Below are 15,031 nucleotides of genomic sequence, written 5' to 3'. Positions count from 1 at the left end.
ATGATGCGTGTGTGTACCTAAGTCATCGGGCCGTGAGCCGCACACACGGAGAGAGGCTGTCTCTCATCCGGTGTGCCTCACATTCTCTGCTCACGGAGTTTGCTCTGCACTGTCTGCTTGTGGAAGCATCCTCCTTCCTCTGCGCAGATGGCACCCATTGCGTGGATGCCGGCTGGCAGGACTCGGGGTGGAAGAGGAAAAGGAGATGGGCAGAAGGCTGGGAATTCTCCAGACAACCGGCACCGGGCTCGAACCTGAGCCAAGTGAGGACCAGACCGACTTGGTTCGCAGGGACTTCCACTTACTCCTTCAGCTGCTTGGTTAGCTTCACCACCTGGGAGGCCAGCGACATGCAGGTCTCCACCACCACCAGGTACCGGGAGCAGAGCGTGTGCCCGTGGCGCTCGGCGCTCTGGGACGGCTTTTCCCCCGCATGGTTCTGCATGGTAACGTTTGCTCCGTACTCCACCAATGTCTGTGGGAACGTGCAGAGGCATGGGATCGTTACAAGACCTCCCTGGCGACATTTTGGAATGACGGGAAGAGAAAGGTGAATGGAACTTTTCCTGCTAGTCCAATACCAGTTACCAGAGCCCATGGCAGGGTGGGGAGGGGGGCGGAGGGTATCATCACATACAAAAGAGAGCCTCTGGTGGCTTTGTAGGGGTTGGTATCAGATACTTCCCTCGGAGCCTTCACACATGCAACAGATCCCGTCCCAAGGCTACCATCCCACCCAGCCTTGGAGGAGCCGGCTGTGAGGGGCAGACCCTGCTGCTGTCCTGAGGGGGCTGTCTCCTGGGTTGAGCTGCTTTGTTCCTTTCAGTGGGTGGGCCCAGAAAGTTGGGGACGCCTGCAAGGAGAGAGTGGGGTTTTGTTTACTTGTTCCTATTTGCTTGGGAAGCATATGTGGTCTATTGCTGAGCCTACCCCATCAGAAATAAAAAGCACTGGAGAGAAATGACCTGCAGGGGCTGTGTGTGGGGCAGCCCACACTCCCACCATGTGTCTGGCAAGGCTATGACCCATGGGTTGAGGAGACGTTGTAGAAGGGGGCTTGGGGTGAGCTTGCTATCACCCCACTACGGAAGGAGAGGGTTCCCGGCAGAAAGAGCAGTGGGTGTGACACAGGCGGAGGGACTGTATGGAGGAGGGCGTGAAGTGGGGGCCAGATCTCCCAGGTCAGGTGTCAGTGGGGAGGCTCCAGAGAGCCCCGTGAAGACCTCACCCATCAGGCCCAACAGAGGGTCAGCACCTGAAGGCTGCCATAGAGGACACCGGTGGCCCACCACAGTGAGCCAGAGAAGGAATGACAGCTTTCAGGGAGAGTGCCATGACCTCTGCCAGTTAAGCAAAGAGACGGGTAACTTTTCTCTCCTCCCTCCTCCTTGTCTCCAACACTGAGCCCAGCAGATCGAGGGGAACAGGAGTCAAGGTGAGGTGTACAAAGCCAATTATGGCTCGGTCCCTTGAACCCCGTGTCTCATCTGGGCTGGAGAGGAGAACACTTTGATTCAGAAGTAACACCAAGATTTTAAACTGGTTTGGAGTCAATGTTAAGGCACAAGCAAGCACAAAGTTACGGAATCTGACCAAGGCATCGTTAGTAAGGAAGAGAGACTTGATGGACCATGGTTGACATCGCTAATTTAAAAAAAAAAAAAAATCAAAATTCTTTTCTATCTATACTGTGGTGACATGAGATGCCACAGAAAGCTGTTACATCAATATTAATCAGCTGCCACAATCTGACACATCCGTTGACACTATCAAGATGAGACTGGACCTCTGGGTTTATATGAGTAAAAGGTACTATTGTTCCCAAAAGTAACACTTAGGATTTTTAAGTTCCCAGATCGCTTAAACTCAGAGGTCACAACAGCCTGCCCAGGATGTCCCTGTCAACACTCACTGATCCCACTCCCTTGACTCTGGCCTCCGCCATTTCCCTTCCAGAGTTTCCTAGACTCAGTTTCTGCCGCCCCTCAAAAGGGCCTTTGCTCACCTCCTGTTCTACTCTCAGTCTCTCTGTGTCTTTTCTTTGCTTTTTTTTTTTTAAGTCTCACACCCAGTGGATAGACCCGCTTCCAAGATTATCCAAGTTTCCACAGCCACGGTATCTAGTGCCAAAAATATCATTTGTGTTAAGTGGAGAGATGAATGGCCCGAAAGCACACACAGCCTCTCTTTGCATATAAAAGAAAAATGACTGAAATCTCAAACAGAATTAGTGCTATCAGCTGGTTTTCTTTGGCTTTCAGTCACTTATTAGCCGATAAAAAAAGTTCAAGACTAATAAATATTAGAGCGTTTTGTTAAAATGGAAAAAAAAGTGAAGTCTTCGGTTATGTTCAATTACTTTTCCTCCACAAAAAGTCACACTACTCCTTTCATCTTCCATAGATCCTGGTAATGATTTAAGTTTCTCTCTTTTCTCGGCTCTGGGTTCTCATCACTGCTTTTACAACGTGGTGCCTTAAATGAGAAGATGCACACGTTGCCAACATTAGTGGGGAAACGTTTGTCCAGACACGTGGAATATTTCCTATCCCTTCGTTCTCCAAAGGGCAAAAGCTCTAGAGAACGTTCTGCTGTTACCTCTGCCTTTTGCTTTTATTAGTCTCTTGCCTTTCACGCCGACAGCTTTTCCAGATCCTCTCCTGTCATTTTCAGAGTCTCTTCTACCTTCCTAAACCACCGGTTCTCACTGCCCAATTTTCTTTTTTGGATACAGTCTAGCCTGCGCACAGTAGGACGTCAGTAAGTGCCTGTTAAATCAGCACGCCGCGTTGTAATAAAAGAAACAACATATAGTAAAAGCAACAAAAAATGCTGCTTTCTTATCTGAACTGCATGGGCTCAGTGAGGTGAAAAGCAGTTTCTTTTCTCATGGCCTTCAGCTGTATGCGGTCAGTCAGGAAAGGGCTTTCCTACACCTCAGGCAGATGTGGGAACACATCCACAGATGCTGGGTCATTTTCCACGATAACAATGGTGTGACTGGTCTGACGCTGGTAATGCTGCATTCATAAATCAAATTCCAGGCTAAATCTAAATAGACCCTTTCCTTCCCACACACAGTCACTCTTCTTGCTCCTCCTCCTTCTTGTTGGTCACCTCCTCTCTTTGCTTTGTCATTCAGGGCCTTAACATTTTTTTTTTTTTTAAGTCTGCTTTTCATATTCACACGTGCCTCAAACTCCTGAGGACCCTCCCTGGGCTTTCGGCCATGTGCTATTATGACGGCGGCCCTGGGTTTGGTTCAGCTTCATGCACCAAGGCACTTGGAGGGGAGAGATTCCGACTCTTCTTGCGGGAACTCCACATGATCTAAGCTGCATGTGGATACTCTCTCAGGTGGCTGGTGGCAGGGGGCAGAACCCACCTCCCTCTCCTGTGGCTGTGCTCCCCAACCCCACACCCTTGCACACACAGACCATGGTAACACCTGTGAGGCAGGTAGGACTACAAGCAGGAGGCCACCTGAGGCTGTTGGCTGGACAGGCTGGCCACCCTGCCTAGCCTGCCTGTGGGCTGAGGGGAGCAACGGTAATATCCGAGGCCTCCCTGTAACCAGTTCTGGGGCTTTCTGAAGGCATTTTAGAAGCTCTGCCCTGCCCCAGAGAAAGGGGGGAACCCACAACCCTCCATCTGCTGTCCCTTCCGACATCCTGCAACACTCAACGAGAAACTCGTAGGGCTCCTTATGATGCCATTTTTTTGGGCTTCTGGAAATACGAATATATCAACTTAATTCCTTACGATCTACTACAGCAGAAAAAGCTGACTTAATCCACACACGGCTTCCAGGACACAAAATTTCCATTTTTTTGGTTTCATTACTTATAAACTCATTTGTCTCCTCAAAGCAACAGAGCCTGTGTACCTGGATGCACCCGAGGAAGCCATGCTGGGAGGCTACGTGGACGGCACTGTTGCCATCTTGGTCCACTTCATCCAGGGAGATGCCCTGTTCTTGCATAAACTGAAGAAGCCAAAGAAGAATTTTTTCCTATAAACACAAAGACAGTTGCAATTAATGGAATATTATGCAGCAAGTCTGAAATAAAGACAGAGGGAAACAAAACTCTGACGTGGGAAGCTTACATACAACCAGGTTTATCGTATCAGCAGAAAATACCCTTCCTTCTGAACTGAAAATCCATGCATCTCTCTGACTCAAAGTCCACGAAAGAGGAACGCTCAGAGAATTTTAAGAGCAGGGAGTTATGTCAGAAATGCTCTCGTGTTAGTTATCCCATAGATGTAAAAGTAGAACGTTTGAGTACTTCCTCAAAGTGACACAGCTAGACAGATCGAAAGCGGGGACCAAAATCTAAGTCTTTCGATGACAAGGCAATGTTTTTGCCACTTTGTTCTACTATCTTTAGGGTGCAGGAATATTATTATAAAACCTCAGGCCTTAAGAGAACCAGCTTCTCCTTTGAAGTTGATAATGCTTTGACCATGCCTTCATGATCCCAGACCTCCTGCACTCAATAGGCTGACAGAGAGAAGCAAGAGCTTAAGTTGCTAAGTATAAGATAACCTCACCGAGAGAAAACCAGGACCCTCCTGATTTTTCTGACCAGTTGTTGGTGGGGTTTTAAAGGTAAAGGCTTCCCGTATTGCCTGTTAAATGGAGGGTGCCCGACGCTCTGAAGGCAACCTTTCAAAAGCAAAGACATAGTGTGCTCAGCGTGTTGTCAAAATCCGTTTGCCTTTTACCCACTGAGTATTTTGTGGTATTTTCATGTTATGTTTGGCCTCAGGAGAAAGCAGGGGGATGGGATTTCACTGTTTTAAAATAGATGAATTAAATATAATGTTAAAAAAACATGAGAGTGGTAAAAACAACAGCATGAAGTTTAGTGAGTGGAATTTGACATTTAAAAAGACGATCATGTGTTTGAAATAGCCTTGAACCTCTCCTTAGCCTTTTAAAGGTTTCTCTTTTTTTCCAGTTACTTGCTCGGACTGGTCATGAACTTTTATACTTTTCTGGATTAAATTTGCCTTCACCTTCTGAACATGCCAACTAATCTGCTAAAAGAATGTTGGATAAACACAGCCAACTCCTTTCATGGTTCACCCCTCGTCGGGGGAGCAGGGCACTGTTTATGAAGGCATTGGCAACATCAGGGACAGAATGAACATTTGCACCACATTCTTCCCATGTGAGCAAGCAGGGAGTAAGACCCCCAAAGAACAAGAAGGCAAACGTGTAATCAATGCCTATCACCTATCAAGAAGGCACCCAGGGAACGCAGGGTGAGTGTCAGCTGCAAAAGCAGACAAGACCCTGAAGAACATGAAACCCTCAAGGTCCCTGGTGAATGAGGTGGAGCAGAGCCTGGAGGCCAGGGCTGGGAATGAGACTCTGGATCAGGGTATGCTGACGTGCTTGTCCTCTTCTTCTGAGGCAAACTTGGAGAAAGTTGGGGCTGATACTTGGACCAGAGTGGGTGGTGATGTTTCCTATGCACAAGGTAGAACAACTTTATTTTTCCTAATTAGGAAGGGGAAAAATGGTATGACTCTGACTTGGAGCCAGATGATTCTACCATGGGATCTTAACTCCTTAAAAGATCCGGGTGAGTGGACATATCTTAGGAAAAAAAAAACATAACCATTGAAGTCAATGGCGAAGATCTGGAAACAGCAAGAGGGCAGGTCACCATGACACAACCAGTGACAAGGACAGTCCTGCCACCCCAGTGGCTCATTCTCAAGCGTGTGGTGACTTGGCTTGCTCTGATATAAATCATAGAATCTTAAAATTGCAGAGTGGGAGAGACTTCAGGGAATTATCCAATTCAAACACCCTTGTTTTACATGTGAGAAAGCCAAAGAAGACAGGTATATATTCTCTGATATTCTAGCAGCTCTATTCTTCAGCAAGTCAAGTTCAAAGGAATGGAAGATAGTTAGGAATGTTCTACATGAACCTGTTTGTCAGGCATATTTTCATATTTTTCAGACTCAAATTAATAGTATAGTGGATAATGCTGTTCTACCTGGACAGAAAATGCCCTTTACTATCATTCACATTGTTTTGACTTTTAATAACAGGGTTGTAGGAAATGGAATACTGCCTTTCATAAGACTAGGAATTTTCCCCTTGCCGAAATATGGAGAAGAACCTAGAGACCTGGACTTTGCAGGGGCTTGAAGATCTGGGCAAACAGGCCAAGGTCTGTATGAGGCCAAGAGCTGCCTTGGCTCCCAATGGTCTTCCAAGTCAGGTTTAGCCCGGATCGTTCAATAACCTGCCTTTTTTCTTCTGATGGCATGAAAAACTCTTCCTGATAATTAAAGATCTTACCCAATTCAATACGCAAGACTTACATAAAGTAAAACCATTATTCTACTGTTCAGAACAGGCATGTCTTTGCCCAGCACCTCAAATTCAGTTTTGCGTTCTGCAGTGGGCAATTTACTTTAGTAAGAAGTGACATAATCAGCCTGTTCACTGATAAACTTCATGGAAACAAAAGATCTTGAATTCCTGGGTTCTGGTAAGAGCATATTTAGCATCCACTCTCGGAGAAATGCTGCTTTCTGCTCTGATTCTGGAGAACATGCCAGCAGAAATCGATGGTCCAAAAATTCAAACAGCGACTTATCTGAGAAATATCTAGTAAGGAGAACAAATACAACTATCTTCTCCAACCAAGAAGGGCCTTATGAATGCATATGTGTATTAAATATACATGCAGTGAGGTCTACCTCCCTCCTTAGACATTCAGCGCTCTCCTTCTGTGCGTGCATGTGCGCATGCGTCACGGCGATGTTCAAAGCAAGATGTAATTTCTGATTTTCATTTTCCCTAAGCATTGCTTTCAGAGAACATCTGATACAGTCATGTGGATGGAGAGGCCCTTCTCTCTTATTTCTGTTTTACAGAATGCCTTTCCAACTTAACATTCTACCCATCCACCCACACACTCAGTACATTCAATTTTCATCTTTTGACTAAAAACGTCCTTCATGTCCTGGTTTCCTCTTCTGGGGATTTTCTGCTTTTTGGGGAACCTGCTTTATTGGTGTATTTTGTGTGTTCTTAAAGGCAATGTAATTTGTTTAATGAGGCGATTAATACATGTAATTCACAAGATTTTCTGGACAAAGTCTAATAAAAAATGTAATGGAAAAGGGTGCACAGGTTTATTACTGGCATCAATAAAATCTCTACAGTTTTCGCTACAACCGTTAAGTTCTAAAGGAGGCAGCTTTTTCTGCAATCATATATATCATCAAATCTAATACACCATCAATTTTATGATTCAGCCTGGTTTTTGAGATGGTAAAGTGTAAGAAAGTGGCCAGCCATAATTTCACGGTGTCCTTTATTATAAGATAAATGTAGAATCCAGAGATAGTAAAGTATGAAAAAAAAAAGTATATCCAAGGATGTCTTCAATAGGTTAAGGCCTAAATATTTTTTTTTTGCCAAGTTTCCCTAATGCTTTACTTATGGTGAAATAAGTAAGTTGAACAATATTGATATCAATAAAAATAGGAAATTGGGAGACATCCAATAATCCAAAGAACCAATATTTATGTCTACTTCGTGCCAGCAGCAGGCAATGCTTCATGTGGCTTTTTTCCACTTAATCCCAGAGCTGCCTGGTGAAGTAGGTTCTTTTATCTCCATATTAGAGATGAGGAAACCGAGGTCCAGAGAGATCTTTAAAAAAAAAAAAAAAAAATGTCCCCAAGGCCACCGAGCTAGTAAGTGGCAGGGCTCGGATTTAGATAGACCCAGACACAGAGTCCATGTTCTCCGGGTCTCTCCTTTCTGTCTACTGAGTATGAATGTCCGCAATCACTCACTGACCCATGACCCTTAATTCCGTAAATGACACACTCATTTTGCACGGTGACCACTCTTGGGTCACAGAAAGCATGGTTAACAGCCCCTGAGTCTGTGGGTTTGCAGAGCTCAGGGTCGCTTAGGCTGTTTTTTAAAGAGCTGTCCTCGGAGAGCAGATGGATGCCCAAGCCAATCAAAGGTTTTTCTATTTTGCTTTCATCTGCAATCCCAGCACTTTCCAGGTTGTTTGCTTATTTCTACCCCATGACGGTGAAACAGTGAAGTCAACAGAATATTCTGCCTTTTGAATCGTGGAAAAACAGTAACACACAGCCTGTGGAAGGAAGTATCCCTCTTGCTAGCCTGCCTGTCACTGTTCGTGACCATTTGTAGGAACTGCTGAGACTTTCCTTTTTTTCAGAAAGTGTCTGCTCCCCCCCCCTTTTTGGTTTTTTGGATCTGTATTAGGGCAAACATTTAAAATGGGAGAATGCACACAGTACAGGCAAAGGTGTTCTTTGTATATGCCAAATGCTACGATGGAGGTTGTTTCTGTAGCAGGATCTCCCTCCCAAGAGTCACAGGGAAGATTCGGGAGCAACTCGATCACCAGGTTTGATGCTGAAAGTAACACAGAACCCACTGAACTGATGTCCAGCGTGGAACAGGCCGAAGCCCCCCTGAGCAGCTGAGGGCGACAGCTTTGCTGGGAGCGGGGACAAGACCATCGGAACCTTTGTGTTGAAAGAAAACAGCCCGAGTCCCACCGCTGGTGGCTCTGACTGGAGACAAGTCTGTCTCCATTGTTGCGCCAGCAACATCTCTCTCACAGGCCAGCAAAGCGAGCCAACTGGAGGACATCCCTGCTTTATCCCTGAGTCCCCCCCATGGCTCTCGCCTCGGCGCTCCCTGCGGTGAGCTCTGCTCGGGACACTCAGGCCATGAAGTAATTGCACCCTCTGAGACTTCACGTGTCACGGTGAGGAAAGTCAATTCCTATCACCCGAAGAGCTATCACTCCAGGAGACCACTAAAAACTGCAGGCTGCCCCGCGGTACCGGAGTCTTTAAGGTAATTTTTACAAGGAGAGGGACACAAATTGGGAGTCAAAGAAAGCCCGTTCTTTAAGAATCTATATGGGGGCAGAGGGCAACGAAAATAAACCGAGAGAGGACTTTTGCTCGGCACTATCCTTTCCAGAGGTATTTACTCAAGAAACAAAATCAGAGCACAGTAGAGTGCCTGCCTGTTGGAGGAAAAACTTGCATGTGCTGAATCCATTAGAAAACTGTTCGGTAACAGTTTTCCTTGTGAAAATATTAGCCTTGTCCCGGTTCCAAGTTCAGCATCGCCACAGGTTATCTGCTACGTAAGTGCCTGCAGCCGATGCAGGATGGCTGGACAGAAGAGAATTCACAGTTTGGAAGGGCTTCTACGCTTTCCACTTGGGTAGGAATGCTCTCCTACGGGTGCCGCTGGGCTGGCCCTGCTCACAGCTGGCCTCGAGGTCATTAACAATGCTTGTCAGCTTGAAATAACAACCTGGAGACTGATAACTGGCATGAGGCAAATGTCTGACATGGCTCTTTGACTAGGTCACCCGTTTCAGGGTTCTCCTCGAGTCCCGTCAAGCAAGCCACGCCATCACCCAACCAGTTCCAGAAAGGGCACTTTACTCTGGTTCTGTCCCAATGCTTCACAATTATGAGAAACCCACTGTGAGGGCTGAACAGAGAAACTGGCACGCTTTAAGCAAAGAGACAAAGAAGGCCCGGGGGCCCAACTGTTTCCTAAGAGGCTCAGAAGGGCAATGCAAACCTCTCCTCCTTTTCTTCGGCAAGCTCTACCCAAAGTGCAGTTAGCCTTTCCACTGGTATCGAAAATTCCTCGTGAGGAATGAGGATAAGCAAAATGAAGCCAGGGACATGAGACAATTATTCAGACAGTTCGGGAATAAATATCATTCTGTTTTAGACTGCAACTGATTTATGAAGATTATCAGTGATGACATTCTTCTGGTCATTCGAAAATTCTACTCTCCCCTTTGCCAGTGTAAGCAAAAAAAGGGCATCCTTCGCAAATGCTTACTAACTATTATGGTTGTCGGTAGGAAACTGTGGCTAGGGCTCGCAAGGACAGTACACAGAGAAAACGGAGTGATTATTTCAAAGACGGTGGCTTTGACAAATTTTAAATGTTCTTCCTGCTCCTTTCTTCATCTCATAAATTTAGTACCAGATACTCCCTTCTTCAATGAGCTGTGTATCACAGTGTGTTGTTAGCTAAAATTGTAAAAAAAAGCCTTCCTCGGCTAGATCAATGCTGCTATAAACAGGCTATACAGGTTATCTACACAGGCGGACACAAGACAGGATCTGATCCTGAAGTCACAGGGTCTGAGCTGAGACGCAATCGTTGCTTCCTAGGCACTGGAACATGTGTAAGTCACTTAAATTTCTTTCTTCACTCTCGTCTACAGAATGGGTAATAGGATCCAAGAGGGTTGTTCTAAGGAATAAGTCAATAGGATCCAACAGGGTTGTTCTAAAGAATAAGTCAGATAATGTATGCAAAATCCAATGGCCTGGTGCCTGGCACATAAAGGAAATATTACATATTAATGTGACTGTAATTATTAATATAATAACATGGTAACTGTAATTAATATGTAATTATATATTATTAATATCACCCATTAATGTAACATATTACATATTATACATATATTACACACGAATATAATATTAATACATATTACATATTTACATATATATAAACCGAAGTCACCATGGCACAAAATAAGCTATCACCTAACATGGACTCCCACTAAAGAAAGACTGTAGTAACACTCTCCATGGGTCTTTTTTGAGCTTGAGATTGTCATGCTCAAAAAAGCATAATCTCTTGTTGACAATACCACAATTTACTGCCACTGGGAAAGTTTATGAAGCCAAAGGGGATATGGTTATATGCATGAGAAGCAATTTTCTTTGCCACAAACAAATATGATTAAATCTATTTTAATACAGTGCTGACTTTATTTATTTTTTTTAAGACTGAGATTGGCATTTTGTGGTTCCAACTTAAAAAAAATATATAATTTATACTTATCCTTCTCAAAGGGAGTTACTGAGGATTTTTTTTTTACTCCATACCCTGGATTGTGATCTGTGAACTTCAATTACTCTCACAGGGATTTCCTAATGTAGGAGCTGGTTGTAACTGAGACTCATCCAGTTAGTGTGTTTGCTCATCTTTAATAGAGAGAGACTTCCTTAATTAATCTTACTGAAGATTTTACTAAATTAATTTTAGTTTAATTTAATTAACTTAATTAATTAATTAAATAAGACTTTACTTAATCTTACTGAAGAAAATCTTACTGGAGATTTTCCTTTTAACGCTGGGTACAAGCAAGTTTGTCACTTTCCCTTTTGACAAAAGTCAAACGCATTTATTGTAGAAAATTCGGAAAATACTGAAAAATAGAAGAAAGAAGATAAAAGCCATTCTAATTTTAGAGTGATAACTCTTATGAACATGTGGTGACACAGTTTTTTTTTTTTCCCCCGAGTCTTATGACCTACTTCTCTTCTTCTCTCTCCAGAATTCAAAGTTGGTACCAAATTAATATGAATGGTTTTGTATCATGCATTTTAATATTATATAATGACCATGTTTTCCCATAAAATTCCATTATAGGTATGCAGTTTTGTTATTTAGCCAATATCTTATTAGGGAATATTTAGGTTGTTTAAACATGTTTTTCATTAAAAAATACTACAAGGAAATGATGGCTTATAAACCCGATCATTAAAAGTTCTTCCTACCTGGCCAAAGCAACCTGCATAATGAATAAGGCTTGGGAAATCCTTAGAACAACTCAGCTCTGCAATGGCTTCGGTTTCACTCACCATCCAACGGACACACTCCAACTGACCATTCTAGATTGGAAAAAAGAAGAAAGAAAGAAATTCAAGGTTACTCAAATTTGAAAAATACCTCATAGATGGTAATTTTGCCAAGGGAAGAAATCACGTGAATTTTGGTTCTTGTTATTTGGCTTCATTTATTTGTAGTCTATCACCTATTTTGTCTCTGGTCTGTGCTTTTGGCTCAAAATCAGATGGGGAATTTTTACTGAAATGCACTTTCATAATTGTAATCAGTTAGTTTAAAATGAGTTTATTGAGGTATAATTTGCATACTATAAAATATACTCTACCCTTTTTAAGCATATAGTTGGATGAATTTTGACAAATATATACTCTCTTGTAACTACTGCTCCCATCAAGATAGAGAACATTTCCATTCCCCCCTTTCCCCAAAATCTTTACGATTCCTCTGGTCTCCAGAGGTCTTCACCTTTGCCCCAGGCAGCCACTGATAGGATTTCTATCACAATAGGATAGAGGACATAGTCTTCTGTGTCTCACTTTTGTCCCTCGGCATTCATGCCTCTAAGACTCATCCAAGCTTCTGCTTGTATGAAAGGTTTTTTCTTTTTTACCGATGACAAGTATTCCAGTGTATGAATATACCAACATTTATTTATTCATTAGCTCTTAGTATAGGCTTTTACCCTTGAGAATTTGAAATGGTAGGATTCCAAAATAAAGAAAGAGAAAATAACCTTATTATTCTACTGGCTCAAATGCTACATTCCCCGAAGTCTTTGGTGACTCCATCCCCACACTGGCTTTTTCCTCCTGTGCTGAGATCCCACACTGTACAAACCAGGAAGGCAGCTGTGAAATGTATAACCTAGTTATTAGGACCCAGACTTTGGAAAGGATTTAAATCCTTAATCCACTATTTAGTTACAAGACCTTGAACAAGTTGCTTCCCTCTCTGATACTCAGTTCTCTCATCTGTGAAATGGCAGGGATAGCACTAACTGCCTCGTAAAGTCACTATGAGCAGCAGATGAGACAAAGCGTCTGAGCTTACTCAGCACACAACACTTGTTACCTTTTACTAGTAGCGCACTCTCCCAGCTCCTCGACACAAATGTGACATTCAGCTGCCTTCCTGGTTTGCCCAGTGTGGGGCCTTAGTCCAGGAGAAAAGAGCTACCATGCCATGGAGTCCGGGAAGCTTATTCTAGACACAAGATAGAGGAGGTAATCTATTCCTCTTCCATCTACACCTATTTGGATAGTGGAATTTCAAGTAGTCAACTCTCAACTGCTCACAGGCAGAGACTATCCTTGCACTGGGGGAAGAGACTATCTTTCCATCTGGCTAGATTGCCAGATCAGGTGGGTGGTGAAGAGCTTCCAGGTGCCACCTCAGGTCTGTCTCCTCCTTCCTCTGCAGTCATTGCTGCCAGGAGAGGGAGGTCTGCATGGGCTGGCTCCTCTGCCCCCTGGGTTTGGCTGATGGAGAGTGTTGGCAGGACACCAGGAAAGGAGAGTGAGTTTGAGATTCCCTCTTTTCCTGGCTTTCCCAACTCGCATGGGGTTACCATTGGCTGCTGTGTCCCTCCACCAGGCAAAGGTCAGAAATCGGCCAGTTCTTCCGTTGGGCCATCTCTAACTTGTGCCTCTCCCCCAGCCCCTTCAGGCTCTCAGGTGGTAACAGTGATCTGCTCTTATCCCCAGGATGCTGTACTTTTCTTCTTGGGCTCCCTACACCCCACCCATCACCCTTTTGTACATGAATCCTTCATTATAGACGTTCTTCAAATTGCATAATTTGAGCATGCCAACTGTTTCCTACCAGGATTAAAATAAAACCACTGATACTATGTGCTTTATTCCCTCTGAATTAAAAAAAAGGAATAGGAACCATAGTGAGCATCTACTAGGGAAGAGAGTTCATATCAACTGGCATTTACACAGAACACAGAGAAGAGGCAACATTTCTGATTTTAATGATTTGAGTCTTTTCTCTTTTTTTCTTGGTCCATCTAACTAAAAGTTTACTAATTTCTTCAATCTTTTCATAGAAACAGATGTGGTTTTGTTGACTTCCTCTATTTCTTTTTTTTCTGTTCTCTATTGCATTTATTTCTGCCTGAATATTTGAATTTCTTCTCTTCTGCTTGCTTTGAATGTAGTGTGCTATTCTTTTTCAAGTTTCTTAAGGTAGAAGATTAAGCTATTAACTTTAAATCTTTCTTTCCCCCCCCTTTTTTTTTAAAAAAAGATTTTTTCTACTTATTTGAGAGAGAGAGAGCACACAAGCATGGGGGAGGGGTAGTGGGAGAGGGGAAAGCAGACTCCTTGCTGAGCAGGGAGCCCAACGTGGGGCTCTATCCCAGGATCCTGGGATCATGACCTGAGCCAAAGGCAGATGTTTAACTGACACGAGCCACCCAGATGCCTCTCCTTCTCTTTTTATTAATACTGGCATTTATGGCTATAAATTTCCCTCTCTGCATTGCTTTAGCTGCATCCTTAAAGGATAATAGAATGCACTTTATTTTCCAGTTTCCCTTGTAATTTCTTCTTTGACAAATGATTATTTTGGCGTGTGTTAATTCCAGATACTTGTATCCCTAATTTCCTTCTGTTACTGATGCCTAATTGCATTTCCTTATGGTTAAAGGACATACTTTGTATGATTTCATTCCTTTCATATTTATTGAGACCCGTTCTGTGGCCCAACATATGGTCTATTCTGGAGAATGTTCCATCTGTATTTGGGGAGAATGTGTATTCTGCTTTTGTTGAGTAGAATGTTCTGTTAGATATCTGTTAGGTCTAGTTATTCAAGAAGGTAACATTTGAATAAATGTATTAAATAATAAAATGCTGCTATAAAGGCAGAAGGAAATATATTGCTACTATGATCTTGAACAGAACATTGCTTGACATAAACAGAAATACCAAGAAAACAAAAAAATGTTATTAAATTTCAGCAGGAGATTTTTGCCTGCTGGAGTCTCTGAAACTGGGGTCACTCATACTGGATGTTAAAAAGGAACGTCAGTAGGTTATGTCTTTGAAGTCATTTTCTCATCAGACCAATGTGTTATCTTTGAGCTTAATCAGAAGGACTGAATGAGAAATAAAAAAGAAACTAAGGTTGTTTCACTCCAAGTCTGCTTAACTCCGAAAACAATGTATTATGTTGGCCCCATTTTAGAAACACACTGCTCTCACCATATAGAAATCTTTCTTTTCAGTTATTTTGCTTAACTGTTCCCAAAGGGCACTCAGTAATGCCCTGAACTGCCACAGTATCTAGTGTTGGGTTGCCCAGAAAACT

The 15,031-nt window shown here is 43.3% G+C and overlaps 1 protein-coding gene across 8 annotated transcripts in view; it reads right to left on the bottom strand.

Annotated features, from left to right (window-relative positions):
* Positions 1 to 15,031, bottom strand: part of SNCAIP (synuclein alpha interacting protein) — a 153,581-nt gene that overhangs the window by 20,245 nt on the left and 118,305 nt on the right. For all 8 annotated transcript variants that reach the window (XM_073878574.1, XM_073878575.1, XM_073878576.1 and 5 more), the window contains 3 exons: positions 11,647 to 11,760; positions 3,887 to 4,012; positions 306 to 475 (listed from right to left, as the gene is read on the bottom strand). In XM_073878574.1, the coding sequence (XP_073734675.1) occupies positions 306 to 475; positions 3,887 to 4,012; positions 11,647 to 11,760 (410 nt within the window). The remainder of the gene's footprint in view (positions 1 to 305; positions 476 to 3,886; positions 4,013 to 11,646; positions 11,761 to 15,031) is intronic.

The sequence above is a fragment of the Callorhinus ursinus genome, unplaced genomic scaffold (genome assembly GCF_003265705.2).
Source record: "Callorhinus ursinus isolate GAN/ISIS: 27379988/994484 unplaced genomic scaffold, GSC_fseal_2.0 scaffold30, whole genome shotgun sequence".
Classification (NCBI taxonomy): domain Eukaryota; kingdom Metazoa; phylum Chordata; class Mammalia; order Carnivora; family Otariidae; genus Callorhinus; species Callorhinus ursinus.
This window is presented reverse-complemented; position numbering and strand designations above follow the sequence as displayed.